Source organism: Coccomyxa subellipsoidea (assembly GCF_000258705.1).
Source record: "Coccomyxa subellipsoidea C-169, whole genome shotgun sequence".
Taxonomy (NCBI): domain Eukaryota; kingdom Viridiplantae; phylum Chlorophyta; class Trebouxiophyceae; family Coccomyxaceae; genus Coccomyxa; species Coccomyxa subellipsoidea.
In genome coordinates, this window is record NW_005178019.1 from 756,239 (window position 1) to 770,410 (window position 14,172).

At 49.4% G+C, this 14,172-nt stretch overlaps 3 protein-coding genes across 3 annotated transcripts; 2 read left to right on the forward strand and 1 right to left on the reverse strand.

Moving 5' to 3' along the window:
- Positions 1–2,038: 2,038 nt before the first annotated feature.
- COCSUDRAFT_49325 (hypothetical protein) lies at positions 2,039–5,731 on the forward strand (the record flags this gene model as incomplete). Its single annotated transcript, XM_005642914.1, has 8 exons — positions 2,039–2,283; positions 2,607–2,742; positions 3,028–3,083; positions 3,560–3,730; positions 4,234–4,350; positions 4,615–4,756; positions 5,002–5,164; positions 5,475–5,731. The coding sequence occupies 8 exons, from the start codon at positions 2,039–2,041 to the stop codon at positions 5,729–5,731; spliced, it is 1,287 nt and encodes a 428-aa protein (XP_005642971.1).
- On the reverse strand, positions 5,714–6,352 carry COCSUDRAFT_34569 (hypothetical protein). Its single transcript, XM_005642915.1, has one exon. It carries the CDS (start codon positions 6,319–6,321, stop codon positions 6,073–6,075), a length of 249 nt encoding a protein of 82 aa, XP_005642972.1. The 5' UTR covers positions 6,322–6,352; the 3' UTR covers positions 5,714–6,072.
- A 3,749-nt stretch (positions 6,353–10,101) lies between these two features.
- Positions 10,102–11,262, forward strand: COCSUDRAFT_34571 (hypothetical protein). The gene has a single exon (XM_005642916.1). The coding sequence runs from the start codon at positions 10,891–10,893 to the stop codon at positions 11,104–11,106; it is 216 nt and encodes a 71-aa protein (XP_005642973.1). The 5' UTR covers positions 10,102–10,890; the 3' UTR covers positions 11,107–11,262.
- The last annotated feature ends 2,910 nt before the right edge of the window (positions 11,263–14,172 follow it).

Here is a 14,172-nt window from a genome sequence, read left to right on the forward strand (position 1 = left end):
TTTTCAGGAGGGGGTGCAAGGCCGAAGACCGATCCTGGGTGCGAAGGGCTGCAGTACTAGTCCAAGTGCTGCTTCACGAGGACGCCGGCATGGCCCACAAGCGGTAAGTCGTAGACCAGTCCTCGTAGAAGTGACCAGCGGGCACCTGCAGGGGGTCATCCATTGCATTGCAAGAAAGCTGCCGATGAATGTGCTGCTTTAAATGAATTTGTCTCTTCTCATGTGGGTGACCTCGCAATCACCTTGCGTGCCCAAGGAGAGCCACCACGAGATTGTGAGTTGTGCACTTGCTCTTTGAATATGCGTGAATTGTGTCGAGATAAATTTCATGAGAAACTTGCTGTTCTTGTCTACACAGGCACACTCTAGGAGCAGCCCCACTTCTGCTGCTTGGCGCACTGCTCCTCTATGTCCCAGCCTACGCTGCAGGTGAAGCGTCAGTGCTGGGATGCAAAGCGTCAGCGCTGCTGACAGGTGTGTCAATACTGCACCCGATTGATTAGCACCCGGTTGACCCACCCGGCTCTCAGGCGCACGGTCTATTGGTGAAGCGGGTCCATGATTGCATGGGCCTGTATAGTCTTGCACTTACATGGCAACAGGTCGCTTTATGCTGCGCAGGCCCGAATGAACTCCAGGTCGCATTGTTTCGCGCCAAGCTTAGCGACCCAACAGCTCTCAAGACTCACTTCTCCTACCATTACAGCGCCAGCATCATCCCGGATGGCCTGTCGAATGGCACTAATCCCGTCTATGTCTACACCACGCCACGGTGCAATCCAGCCCCTGACACATACTTACCCAAGCCTGTCACTCTCAGAGATCTGTGTGGCTCTGGTACATGATTACTGCCTTCAAGGCGCACTGTCCACTACCACTTAATCTCCAGGCTGGGATATTTGGTGGTACTTAGCCGATATATAAATACACCCTGCCTGCCGCAATCTTGTATGTGAGAGTCTCTCCCCATTGTCCTTGTATTTGGCGCTCCAAAGCTTCTGCGCGGTGCATTGTCAGCTATTGTGGTTTAGTGTACTGTACAACATCCTTCCATGCCATGCATGGCATATATCGGAATAGCAACATCCTGCCGGCCCAGTGTGCATTTCTGCACCGTGTGACACGTGGAATATGCATGCTATGCAGATTCATCGTGACCGCCAATGTGCCAGAGGATGTTGTGGCGGCAGTGCAATTTTCAGCAGACTACGGCCTCAAAGTCTCTGCCCTGGGCACCGGGCACCAGATTTCTGGGGTTGCCTTACCCGAGTGCGGAGTTACCATCATTATGGAGAAGCTGAAGTCTATCTACTTTGACGCGGCCACTAACCTGGCCACCGTGCAGGCAACTCCTCCTGCCAACAAGCTCCCAAGCAATGCTGAGATTGTGTCTTGACAAGAGAGATGCGGCCTGCATGGCATTCTTGACAGCGCTCTCGCCATCATTCTGAACAAGCCGCATGCCGTCTCCTCGACCCCGCAACCCAGTTTGCTACCATGCCGTCAAGCGCTGCCGGTACATTGTCATGCCAGAAAAGGCCTTTTCTCATAGGGAGTGCCCTCTGCAGCCCAGCAAATCACCTGTTTTGTCAGAGAGTACAAGAGACAGGCTTTTTCCTACGCAAAGGGTTTCCTTTTAGCCTCTGGTCACGTGTGACAGAGAGAGAGACAGCAGCCTGTCCAGCACTTGGGCATGCAATGTTGCTGCACAGAGCGTTTTTGCATAGTCTGATATCCCATGTCTGCTGTGCTGGCGCACCTGTTTTTAAAATATTGCCGGCATCAGCACAATAGCTTAAGGTGCTTCCGCGCCTATTTCTCGAATACTTCCGGGCACCCAAACATCCAGAGCTTGTAGTTCAGATGACGTCCATAGGCTGACATCCCAGACCTCTTCGGGTTAAAGTCAGTCATGGCATTCGAGGATGACCTGCGCATGCCGCTTGGCGCATGAAGTGCTGTTGCTCCATGGTCGCTTGCCCATTTACTTGTCCGTGAATCATCCAAGACTGGAGGCATGTGCAATGCAACATGCAACATGCTGCATCCATGCTCAAGCACAAGCTGCACCACCAGGCTGACTTTGGCTCTGCTGCTGCAGATGGGAGTGAACAGTGGGGAGGTGGCAGCAGCGCTGGTGCCCAAAAAACGCCTGCCCAGCATCGGTACTTGTCTTCATGTCGGCGTTGCCGGCTTTGCGCTGCAGGGCGGCCTCGGCTTGGTCTTGCGCTACCATGGCGTCGCTGCAGACTTCATTCAAAGCATAGATGTTGTTTCTGTCGGGTGAGATCTCCACTGTGTGTGGATCGGCAGTGCTTGGACTCAGTACATGTCTCTAGGAAACATGGGTAATGGCCAGGGTCCCATACCTGCCTGGTGCTGCAGACTTCACACTAATACCGCGAACGCTGTCACTGCCAGCTGGCCCTTCCTGCGTCTGCCTTGCCGTCGTTTGACTAGGCCCTTGAGCGGCCCGTGACACAATGCTTGCATCAGATTAGGCTCTTCAGCTCATGCGAAAGGGATCATGCCAGCGCTTTCGCAGAGCAATGTTGCAATGCCGAGGCTCTTGCTCCCCTGTTTGTTGCAAGCATGTTGACCTGCAGGGCGGACAAGAAGGCTGTTCGTAAGACGATCAGTCCGGAAGTCGACCCCGACCTGTTCTGGGGCTTCAGAGGCGCTGGTGGGGCACTGGGAGTAGCCATCAGCTACACCACTCACGCCTTTGCCATCCCCGACAACGTGCGCTTCACAGCACCCACCTGCTCTGCTGCATTGTATGGCAATGCAGTGGCCATACACCGGAACTTTGTTGCTATGCTGCCGCCTTCGAGAGTGGTTCCAGGTGCATGCAGCCTTTGCATTTTGAACGGTCATTGACACTGCAAAGGAGCCGCCATCATGAAGACTGATTGCCACTGCGTGTGGGAGCGTCCATGACTCTGATTGGCAAGAGATTGCATGCGCATTGCAGCCTGTATTGCAATGAAACTCTTTGTTGAATCTCTGTTGGACTTGCACCTGCAGGTGCAGTCGGCTGCTTACACCTTTCCCATCGACATCGCTGCAGAGGTCATGACATGGTGAGCTTTCTCTTGCCTGAAGCTGCTGTGAAGTTGCTTGTTACTATGAGCCCTGCGCAATCCAATCCGTCCAGCATCTCGCAACCACTGGTAGTGAGCATGACCGGCATCTTCTGTCAGGCTTTAAGGCCCTGATGCAGCGCCTGATTAGTGAATTTTTCCGCACACTTGCACATTGCTTGTTTCAAACATGTCATCATGCGCTGCAAGTCAAGCGAAAAAGAAGAGCTGCAGTGCACCTAATTCATGCGATTGCCTGACTGGGGAGAGCACATGGCACGAAAGAGATATAGCGCATGCAACAGTCAAAACTGCACATGCTTGAGCTGAAGGGTTGCGGGGATAATTGCACCAAATTATTCCCAATGGAGAACAATCCAGTGCTGGTCCAGCCAAAGATGGCCTGAGGTTTCCTGCAAGTCTCTGAGACAGCCGCACCCAACGTACACTGACATGGAGCATTGTGTCACATGCAGGTATGCCGGAATCACTGCAACATCTCCTCGTCAAATCTATCCTGGACTCTTGCTTTCCCCTGCCGGGAATGGCAAGCCTGCGACTCTGTTCCTTAGCGCTTTCAATCTTGGCCCGCCAACAGCTGCGACCGAGGCGTATTTTCAGCAGGTTGCGGCCTACGCTGTGCCCAGGTAACTTCATTGCCACCATTTATGCAGTCCTCTCTTCAGGTTGGCATGGGTGATGGGTTGGATGCACCTTATAATTCTGGGACAGCATCTGCCTGACATGTTCAACGGAAGTGGGTTTCGTGAAGGGAATCCACATTTGCAAGGCATCCACTACATGTGCCTGCTTGCTGCAGTGAAGTTGATTGACACCGGTCACAGCTCCCCAATGTTAGCATGAGGCGAGGCAGAGCACAAGTGGCACTGCCCTTGAGTTCCCCTTCTGCTGACATGCCGGATTGAATCTGCTGTGAAATAGAGAAGCCTTTCTTCTTGCCAATCTTCCAGGCAGCAGCTGCATTGATGCCAAGCATGCTTTCCGTGACGCGTACGGCCTGTAAAGATTCCCAGGAGGGCACAGTATGCCGCAGACGGAACTACCTGGGACCTTTCTCCTAGCCTCATCGTCTCTGGGACTGCTTTGAGGGCAAGCACATTTCAGAAGTTATGCCGCCTGTGATGTGCAGGGCATCCAGCAATTCCCAGCCAGGCCAACTGTACACGGAAAGGGATTACTTGAGCTTCTCAAAGGACCAGAGTCTAGGCGAATGCGGCAATCTGACGGCTGCTACCTACTGGAACACGTGAGCTCCAATCATGGTTGATCAGGCAAAGAGTTTGCCATCAGCCTCTCCCTCATCCTCATTCAGTGCATCTGGACAGTTTGCAGAGCTTTGTTTGAGGCATATGGCCAGTGCAGATTATCATGTCAGGTGAGCCTGTTTTGGCAGCAATCAAGCTGAAGTTAGGGCCAATGTTGCTCGCTGATTTCAACACTCTGATTAATAGATGATAGAGTTAGATGATAAAGTCGTAATTGACGCCTCTATTATCTGATGTGCATGCAGGTATTTCACTGCCAATGACACTCTGACAAGCGGAAATCTACCAATTGGGCTCATCAATGCCGCGATAGCCCAGATCAAGGCAGCCCCTTTCAGTACACTCTCAATCAGCATTGTGCCAGGCCCCAGCTTGCCTGAGGGCGAGGTGAGACCTGTCTTATTGGCTGCATGCAATCCTCACTATGCCTAATGCTGTGGCGAGGTGCTTCCATCAGGCGCCAGCTCATAAGCTTACATCAAGACACTGCTCCCTAGAGCCTCTAGTTTTGATAAAAGTGCAAGGCAATGTACAATCTCCAGAGTCTTGACGCATGCTATGTCATGAGAGGCAGGCTTTCTACACTTGTATAGACATGTTGCTCTGCAATTATCATCTTGTGCTTTGTGTAGGATGCTGCCTATTATACACCAGATGCTTGGAGCTTCCGCGGGTCCTTCTACATCTTTGTGGGGGACACCTGGGACATTCCAGCAGACGATGCAGAGCACATTGCTTATGTTGAAGCATCAAGCGCAGCCGTTAAGCCCTATGTTGTCGGCAACTACATCAACCGTGAGTCCCTCTGCACCCTAACCTTAGAATTCTTTAGGGTCTTGTTTTTCTTGAGAAGTGAAGTGTGTGAAACCCCACTAAATTTTTGAAGTATATCCCTCTGTGTGTGGAATCTGCTGGGGCTGTACACAATGTGAAGTGTGAAGCTTCGGAGCCATGAAAATTTCAGGGGACGCTAACCCCGCTCATCATGTCAATGGGAGTGTCGTGAATGCGCGCACGCATGCTCTTCTGCCCATTCAAGTCAATACCCTTGCATCAAAAGCTTAATGTCTGCTGCGCTTGCTGAGCTTCTTGTGTTTGGCTGCAGAAATTATGTTTGCGGAAGCTGATGACGCGAGAAATTCATATGAGGCAGGCATTTTTGGTAGACTGGAAGGAGTGAAGGCTGCGTTCGACCCTCTGAATTTGTTCCGGGACCTGAACTATGTGCACCCTAATGTAAAGCAGCCGACAAACTTGTTCCATGGAGAGATCTACAACTCATTGCCCTTCGCAGCTGCTGATGCAATGGCCCCAGCACCGTACACAGCAATGAGCGGCGTCGAGGCGCCACAACCCATGTGAGATGCACCCATCACAGTATGGTGAAGTGCTGTGTTCATGGCAATTTTGTAATGTGAGTATCCGTCCTGCTTTAACCACACATCATGGCCATGACATTACATGATATCCACATGCGTGAGCAGTTGCAGCCCATGGCAGAGTTGCTGGGCCCTGCTTGCAGAATAATCAGGAGAACTCTGCATGGCGTGATTGATACTGAGCCCTTCTCTGCCTGAAGCTGACTTTTTAGAGTACACAAGACAGCCTTTAAGGAGTTTTTGCAGGTTTGGAGAACTTTTAATCGCTTGTACTGTCATGTGGGTTGAGATATTTAGATGGTGGTCTCTAAGGATGCCGGTGCATCAGGCTGGGGTGGTTTCGAGGTCCAGCGTGGTAGAGGAGATTTGCTGAGATTCTCCATTACTCAAGGAAAAATTTTGTTCAATGAGGGGCCCCCGGGGGATAGACTCGCCCAGGGGATCCTGAACCCAGCTAAATAGGATGATCAGTTTTTCACCTGCTGCAAGCTCATCAGAACTGCCTGCAGCAGGGTCGCAATCTGCTGCAAGCAATCTATGAACCTGTGTGGGCTCTGATGAAGGACGTTGCATACAACATTGTACAATGTAAAGCTGAGCATTGATGACCCGGCCATGGCTCTTTTGTGGGACAAGAGAGCTAGAATGCAATTGTGCAGATGATCGATTTCTGCACGCATGATCAATGGAGTCCTGGTTTGAGCGCCAGCCTGAGGACATGCCATGTACAGTGTACCCATTGTATAGTATGGACATTTTCTGAGGGAAATGTTGTTGGCTGATCACATCTCGTAGTTCTATGACCTGGATGATTGGATGACCAATTTGGATGACAGAAAGAAAGTATGACAGGATCTTGAACTTGTTTATAAAAACAGCGTTGCAGCCTGTCGCTCGAGCTTCCGGAGCAGTCAGCTGTCTCTCCATGTTTCTCGACGGATGGCCATCCGTCAAAGACATGGTCATCCGCATGCTGAGGCATGATCCCGGGTCATGCGTCATCATGCGGTCATCACGATGCTAGGGCCTAGCGTGCGCGCGCTGACGTCATGCAGCGACGTCGACGTCTGCGCCCTCAGCTGGTCCAAATCTGTGGGTTTCATGGCAGCTCTTTTTAGATTTCTACGGGTTACATTCCAACTGCTCACACCGTGCCCCAATGCCCCCGCTGTAAGGTCTGATCTAGGCGGTCACAGGTACTCCGCCAGAACTTGGAGGGTACGCCGTCTCTTGCCGTGGAAGTGATCGACGTTGGTTTCGACATTACGACGACCCGTATGACTTGAATACAAAAAATTACATCCCACCATGCACCCCAGAGCGGTGACCTGAGACATAAGAAGCCGGAAGACGAGTCAAATGCCTTTTTTATATTGTTCGGAGAAATATAGAAAACTTGTGTAGGATACGAGCAAAATCACTGACTCCGTCGTGCTCAGTCCGGACGTGATGGCCGATCTGAGGGGTCGTCTGCTTCTGCTCATATTGCTCTTTCTGAGCGTTGGCTCGTCGTTGGGCTTGGCTCCCTACCTTAAGAGCGATGGTCCAGAAAGCGCTCAAACGGTGGGCGAGACAATTTACAATACAAGGGGGCTTCTCGGTTTAGGTGAGATTTTATCGCGTAACGGCTTCGTGAGCTAGTGCTTCATCGCCAAGAGCAGGGCTTTCTTCCTAATAATTTACTGTTATACCTCTTGCTGTTAATGCAGTACAACGGAATTCTGTGCTACAGGCCGGCTTGGAAGGGCGCTGAAGGAAGACACCGGTCTTGGCTTTCCATCACTAACCGTGATGCAGCATCCTGGCGTGCCCGGGAGTGCACTTTCAGCAAGTGTAGAAGTTCAGCCGGTAAACCATTATCGGCAACTCAACACTGACAGAGCAATTAGAATGTAGACAAATGGAAATGAATAGACTGGAAGTGACTTAGAGCCTTTCTTCTCGATTCTGCCGTGCAGAGTATCGCCCGCATCAAGTTGATGCCATTCAGAAGACAAGTACAATTTTTAGCTAATATGATACATATTGTCTCTGCAGGGGCAGGCCAAAAACTGGACAATATCTCTCCTTGGGAGCGATCCTCTGGCTGATACTCTTGTGAATGCCACCGTGGTTGGAGCATCTGGTGCAAATAGGTCCCTGAGCATCTACTGCTCGCCTGGTTTTGGGAAAACTTACAATGACAGTGGCACTGTGCCCACTCTTGAGACTGCAGTCTGGAAGTCAGGTGAGCTCACACCACCATCTTACACCGCAATGGCACATTCGCGGATGTTGGGTGCACAGTCTTATTGCTCTAGACCCTTATTAAAAAACAGTATTATCTACAGTCCACATGGTAATGCACACCTGTGATGGTCCCAGCTGCGCACTGCTTTCCTAAAAACTATGCATACCTGTGATGCTGAAGGTTATCAGTGCTTGTGGTGTTAAAGCTTCAGTAGTATATGACAAAAGCATGACGGCTTTATGTTGGCAGGTGTCATGAACGGCAGCGCTTTGCTTGTGGTGAATACCAACAGCTCTGACACATCCATCTTCAACGCTACAACGTCCAAGACCGGCATCAGCGCAGGCTATGAGTTCACACATGGAGTCACCTGCATGGTGCGCCAGCCCCTCTGTTTTGTATATGTCCATTTGATTGGTTCATGCGCCTCAATAGACCCAGTGCCAAGGCCTGAAGATGTCTTTGCTATTTTCCCAATAGTTTAGGAAGCTACGCAAAGCAAACATTATAAATTATGCCACAAAGCCTGCATTTTTCAAGGTCCATAGGGAGTTTCCAACTGGCTCTGTGTGCAGGTGGAGTATTCCAAGGAGAACACTTTGCCGGCCAATGTGACGGTCACCTTTACGCATCTATTTCCCACCCCAATTCTAGTAGCTGCTGAGCAAGACGCCCTCCGAAACATCTTCAAAAGGTTGGGCAATATACCAGTTGCCATTTCAAAAGCAAAAATCACGTGATGCACAAATGGAAATGTCAATGTTTGTTGATGAACGCTGATGAAATTTGGCTAGAAGAGACCACCCTTGTTCAAGATTTTGCACTGGAGACTGACATGTCTCTGTCGGCCGCAGTTGTTGCAGGCACTATGGCTGCTACAAATGGAGATCCTATGGCAAGATAATTAAATCCAATGACCCTGCCGATGCGTTCACTGATTTCTGCAAAGCCCCAGGTGATTTTCTCTCTTTATGCTGCAACACAAAACTGTTGCAACTGTCACACATGCACGGATGAAAAATATGATTCAAACAGCAAAAGTCGCCGAGTGGGGGGCAAGTTGAGCGCGGATCAGCTTGTTTTTGCTGTGTGTAGGGAATGTCTGCCACAGTAATGGGACACTTTCCCAACTGGACTTCGGTGGCCTTGGGCTGGACTGTTATCCAAGCCCCTTTCCTTACAGCGAACTTGCGGCCTTTCAGAGTCTCAACACCATCACTCTCACCAACACTGCCGATGCTGTGAGTCCCATTTGTTTCAATGCTCAAATTGTAAACCTGTGCAAAGTCTTCGGCAGGGCATCTGCAAAAGTTTTAGCATTTATGGAGAGCAGAGGGAATGTCCTCTGCTCTCCTCCAAATGATGTCATTTCCTTCACCAACTTTCCTAAAATTGGCCAACTGCCAGTATTTCCTTTGCTCTTGGTTATGTTTCTTTCTTGCACTGCTTCATCAAGAGACAATAACTCACCTGGACTTTGCAATTCTTTTCACCACAGTAAATATTCTAATTTCCTTAAATAATGGGGCACCTGTCTGCGGCCCGGCTATGAATTACCACTGCTACTTCCAGTAAATTTGTCCAAGAGAGCAATGCGCCCAATTATGCGGAGGTCCATGGCATTAAACTGATCTATAATGTTTTGCAGGTGAACACCACGAGCTTTGCAAACTTCACCGCCGGTCTTGCGCCGCTCAAAAACTTGCACACCATCATTGTGACAGGAGCTCTATTCAAAGGACCACTGCTGCCTGAGTCACCTGTCTCGCCAGGCGAAGCCACCATTTGTGACCTTGTCAGCCGTTCAGTGGACCATTTGGAGCTTGTTGGAGTTGCAGGACTGAATGGAAGCATCCCGGAGTGCCTGTTCAACAGCGCAAGCCGACTGAAATTCTTTTATATTGGTGAGTCTCGTCGACGTTTTTTCTACAGAGCTTTGTAACAGTTCATCTGGGGCTGTGCTGCGTCAACTGTCTACACTGAACTGAAAACTTGTCGGCAGTTTCTTTGGAATATTCAGCAATGCCAAGAATTATGCTGCCAACAATCTATTTTTGCAGCGCGTTCAGTTTTGAGACAATTCTTGGATGTTGCCTAATCTTGACAATGACTCACTCAGCAGAGAGAGAGAGAGAGAGAGATTACACTTTTTCCAGCCACACAGGGCTGATTAAGCGTCCCACATATCTCAAACCATCAGTAGCACACACGTCATGAATACTCGAAAATATGCATCCCAGCACGCAGACAAGTATCAACTGCCAAAAAGGACTGCAAGGCTGCTTGTGGATGTATGTCGGTCCAAATCAGCGACAAGTCAAGGGCAGGACATGGACGCAAACACAGGCCAAACAGATTGTGCGTGCTGCGGGTGGGTCCAGCCATTTGCTGTCATTGTAAAGACTGCCCAGATCCTTGCAATAACAGCGCTTCTCGGTGAAACAAGCAAGGGGGGTACCCAATGCCCCACAATGCTTGCCGCCACCTGTATTGCTAAGCTACTACACAGCAGCATGTAGACCCGTACCGAACCAGCAATGCAACGTCACCAAACAGATCCTAAGACCTGCACTTGCACTGTGGATCAAGTACCCCCACAAGGAGCACAGCTGAGTGGTTTGCAAAGGCACACCTGGACTGGCAGGTGTTCAAGGAGCTGCAATCAGGTGAAAACTGCAGGAGGTTAGACTGAGATCTCCTCAAAAGCCCCAATACAGCTTGTACGCGCTTTGTCCTAGGTTTGGACCAGGACCCAGAACATCCTGCCTGGGTTTGGCAGGGCACACACAAGAACGCAACACTGCAAAATCTGCTTGTTCTGTAAAAGGTCTCATGGCCATTTCTATTATTGCGGTCGATTCTTCGCGTCAGACAATGATGCAAATAGCCGACGCATCCTTCTTTTACTGGTAATGGCGGCTGGCGGCTGTTGCCTCTTCCGCCCCAACCAAAGCTTGGCCGTCCTAGATTTTTTTTTTTACTACTGCGTCATTAAGATCAATTTATTGTTATGCTTTCCAGCCGCTATCGCCTGGCCTCTGTCTGCTCCACTTTTGTATACCCACATTGTTGCTGTCAGGGCCGCCTCTGTTGAAGCGTCGCTTTGTGCCCGGCGATTATGTCGTTAAATTACATCCTTTTCATTGAAACCTGTGATGTTGCCTGGCTGCTGAAGCCCGACCCAGTTGATCAGTGGTTTATGGTGATGCCGTTAACTGTAAAGGGCCGCCTCTATCGAAGCACCTTGCCCAGCCATTATATATGTTGCCATGATTGTCGAGGAGTCGTATGCATGTTCTCTTGCATGCTCTGAGACGCTAGCCACGCCCGTCAGCAGTGCATTTGACCTTCTTGCAGGTGTTACCAACATTTCCAGCATCGCTGATGTTGCCGAGCCTTCTGGACTGCTCCGATACTTTGGGTTGCAAGACAATTTCAAGTTGAATTGCACCATACCTTCCTTCGTGGGAAAGCAACCAGAGCTGAATACACTGAACCTGTTCAATAACAACCTCACCGGACTGGTTCCAGGTGAGCTCATCCTTTGACAGATAACATGTTCCAAATTATACCAAAGGTGCATTTTCCTGTGCTGATAAAAAGGCTTTGGATGCATTGCACGGACGAAATTTCGAAGATGGTCCCATAATTGTACTTTTTATCTGGATGATCAGCCGCTTTATATCAGAACTCTGGAGGCAAGGACATTAAGGCAATAGTAATTGATGCGTGCAGACTCGCTGGCAAGATTGAACAAGCTTGATGTCTTGGACTTGAGCAACAACAACCTGGCGGGAAATGTGCGCCTCAAGCTTTGTGAAGTCATTTTGGTGGTCAGCAGCCAATAATCCAAATGTTTGGCTTTAAGTGAGAAGTTAGTGATTTGATGCAGATTGATGTCAGCTGGCTGCCAACATCTCAAGGACTTACTACGCTGTATCTGGGAGGCAATCATTTCAACGGCACACTCCCGGGTGACAGATCAAACACCAGCTCCTGGCAGAACGAGCGTGATGCACTTCTGTTCATGGAACGCTCCAAGTGCCTTTAAGCCCTATAGATTGCTGCATTGATCTCATGCAAGTAAATTTGTTGGGAATTTATGCGTATGGCGCAAAAACGGCCAATATTACTGAATTGGGTTATTGTCTGGCAGAGGCGCTCGGCTCACTGCAAAGTTTGCGCCTGATCTCAGTACCTTCAAACAACCTCACGGGTGCAATCCCAGATTCCATTGGCAGCCTTCCATACCTTGATAGGTTGAATATTGGCAACAATAATTTCACTGCCTTGCCTACATTCCAAGGTAAGACTGAGACCTTTGAACGCGCTATCTCCAAGAAAGATTGAATACAGCAATCTGCAGGATGTTACTTTGTAGCAGATGCATTCATCCCATGCCCGTGCTACTTACAGAATCACCTTGTTGTGTCCTGCAGGGAACTCGACAATCACAGTCATTCAGGCATCAAACAATATGATAACGTCCATTCCTCCATCTTTGCTTGCCCTGCGCGGTCTCCAGAAAATGGACGCTTCAGAGAACCGCATCATGGGACCTTTGCCAGCTGTAGCACCAGGTAAGAGTGTGTCTGAAATCAAGCCCCAGCTGAGCAGGCAGGAGCATCTGATATATATATGTGGCAGTAGGCTTGGCAGACCCTCAAAAGTAAAAGCTTATCTGCAGATGTCTTTTGACACATCGATGTGGTCCTTTCTTCAAACACCTGACAGACTCAGACCAGATGGTCAGACTGGAGTACATAAGTACATCCCGTATTGCCTATGGAGCAAATAAAGAAGACAAGTACCATTAAGTTGAAGTGAGTCCCTTGGCGCAGGCGCTCTCACCAATCTCACGAACTTGCAGCTGCAAAACAACAGTATATCATCAAATATTCCACCCAGCTTCAGCAGCCTCAACAAGATTTCGGTATTGGACCTCAGCGGTAACCAGATAAGCGGTGCCATTCCACCAGGGTTGTTGAACATCAGCACCTTGAGTGAGATATACGTCTACAACAACAATGTGACTGCACTCCCACCTCTCACAGGTAGGCTGTCATGCAGAAAGTGACATCATTGAAACATTCACGACTGCTTCTATCAACAAATGCAATCGGCTTATATGGACGCACATCAAGAATGCCTGCTTTGAGAAATGAGACTGCTGCCAGGCCAAGGGGAAGGAACCATGGACCTTCAGAAGACCAATTTGAAGCTTGTTGAGATTAGCGTCCTGATCATCTGGATGATGTGCAGGAACACCGTCCCCTTTGACATGGCTGGGACTCACCAACAACAGCATTGAGATGCCACTGGACGGCACTTTCTGCAATTTCTTCCCCAAGTTGGAGGCGCTTCTCATTGCCACAAACGGATTTCATGGTGAGGTCCTGGCCTCACCAAATACCGGAGATCACTGAGGAATCTCTATGCAGTCTGTATAGAAGTGCATGGCTGAAGACTATGCATCCACAAAGCTTACCGTATGCTGAAAGTATCCTTTAACGGAAATGTTATGCTCATACTCAGCAATGTTTTGAATAGTATTGGCTTGCATCTGCAAGAAATTGATTTGTACGTGATGAAGTTTGCAAAATACAACAAATTTGTGGAAGGGCTCAGGGTGCCTTGTAACAATTAAATTTGTGTGTCATGTGCATCTACTGGATATAGTATTACATGGAAAGCCGAAAAATCCTTGACAGAGGTGTGTTGCAACTGTAGGGCCATTTCCAGAGTGCCTAGGGAGTATGGCGTCGCTGAAGTTACTCGTGATACCCGAGAATAATATCACAGGGCCTCTGCCGTCATCCTTTGGTGAAAACATGGTCAATCTCACTCAATTCAAGGCTAGCTCAAATCCTATAGGTGGTAAGCCCCGGGCCCAGTCACACTCTCACTTCCAAAAGTGCACAGAGGGGTGATAGAAAAGCGTGTGTTTCAAAGCATATCAGAGCCTCAGGTTGTGCAGAAACGTGCACTTCCAGAATGCCAAGTGGCTACTAGTAGTCTCAAACATCTGTGGAATTTGTGAAGCCTTCAAGGGTGCTGACTGACCATAGCTGCCTTGCTTTCTTGCCTCACAGGAACTCTTCCTGAAGGACTCACAAAGGCAACAGCCTTGAGAAAACTGCAATTCAAGAACACTTCTATGGTTGGGACCCTTCCAACATCTTACGGACAGCTGT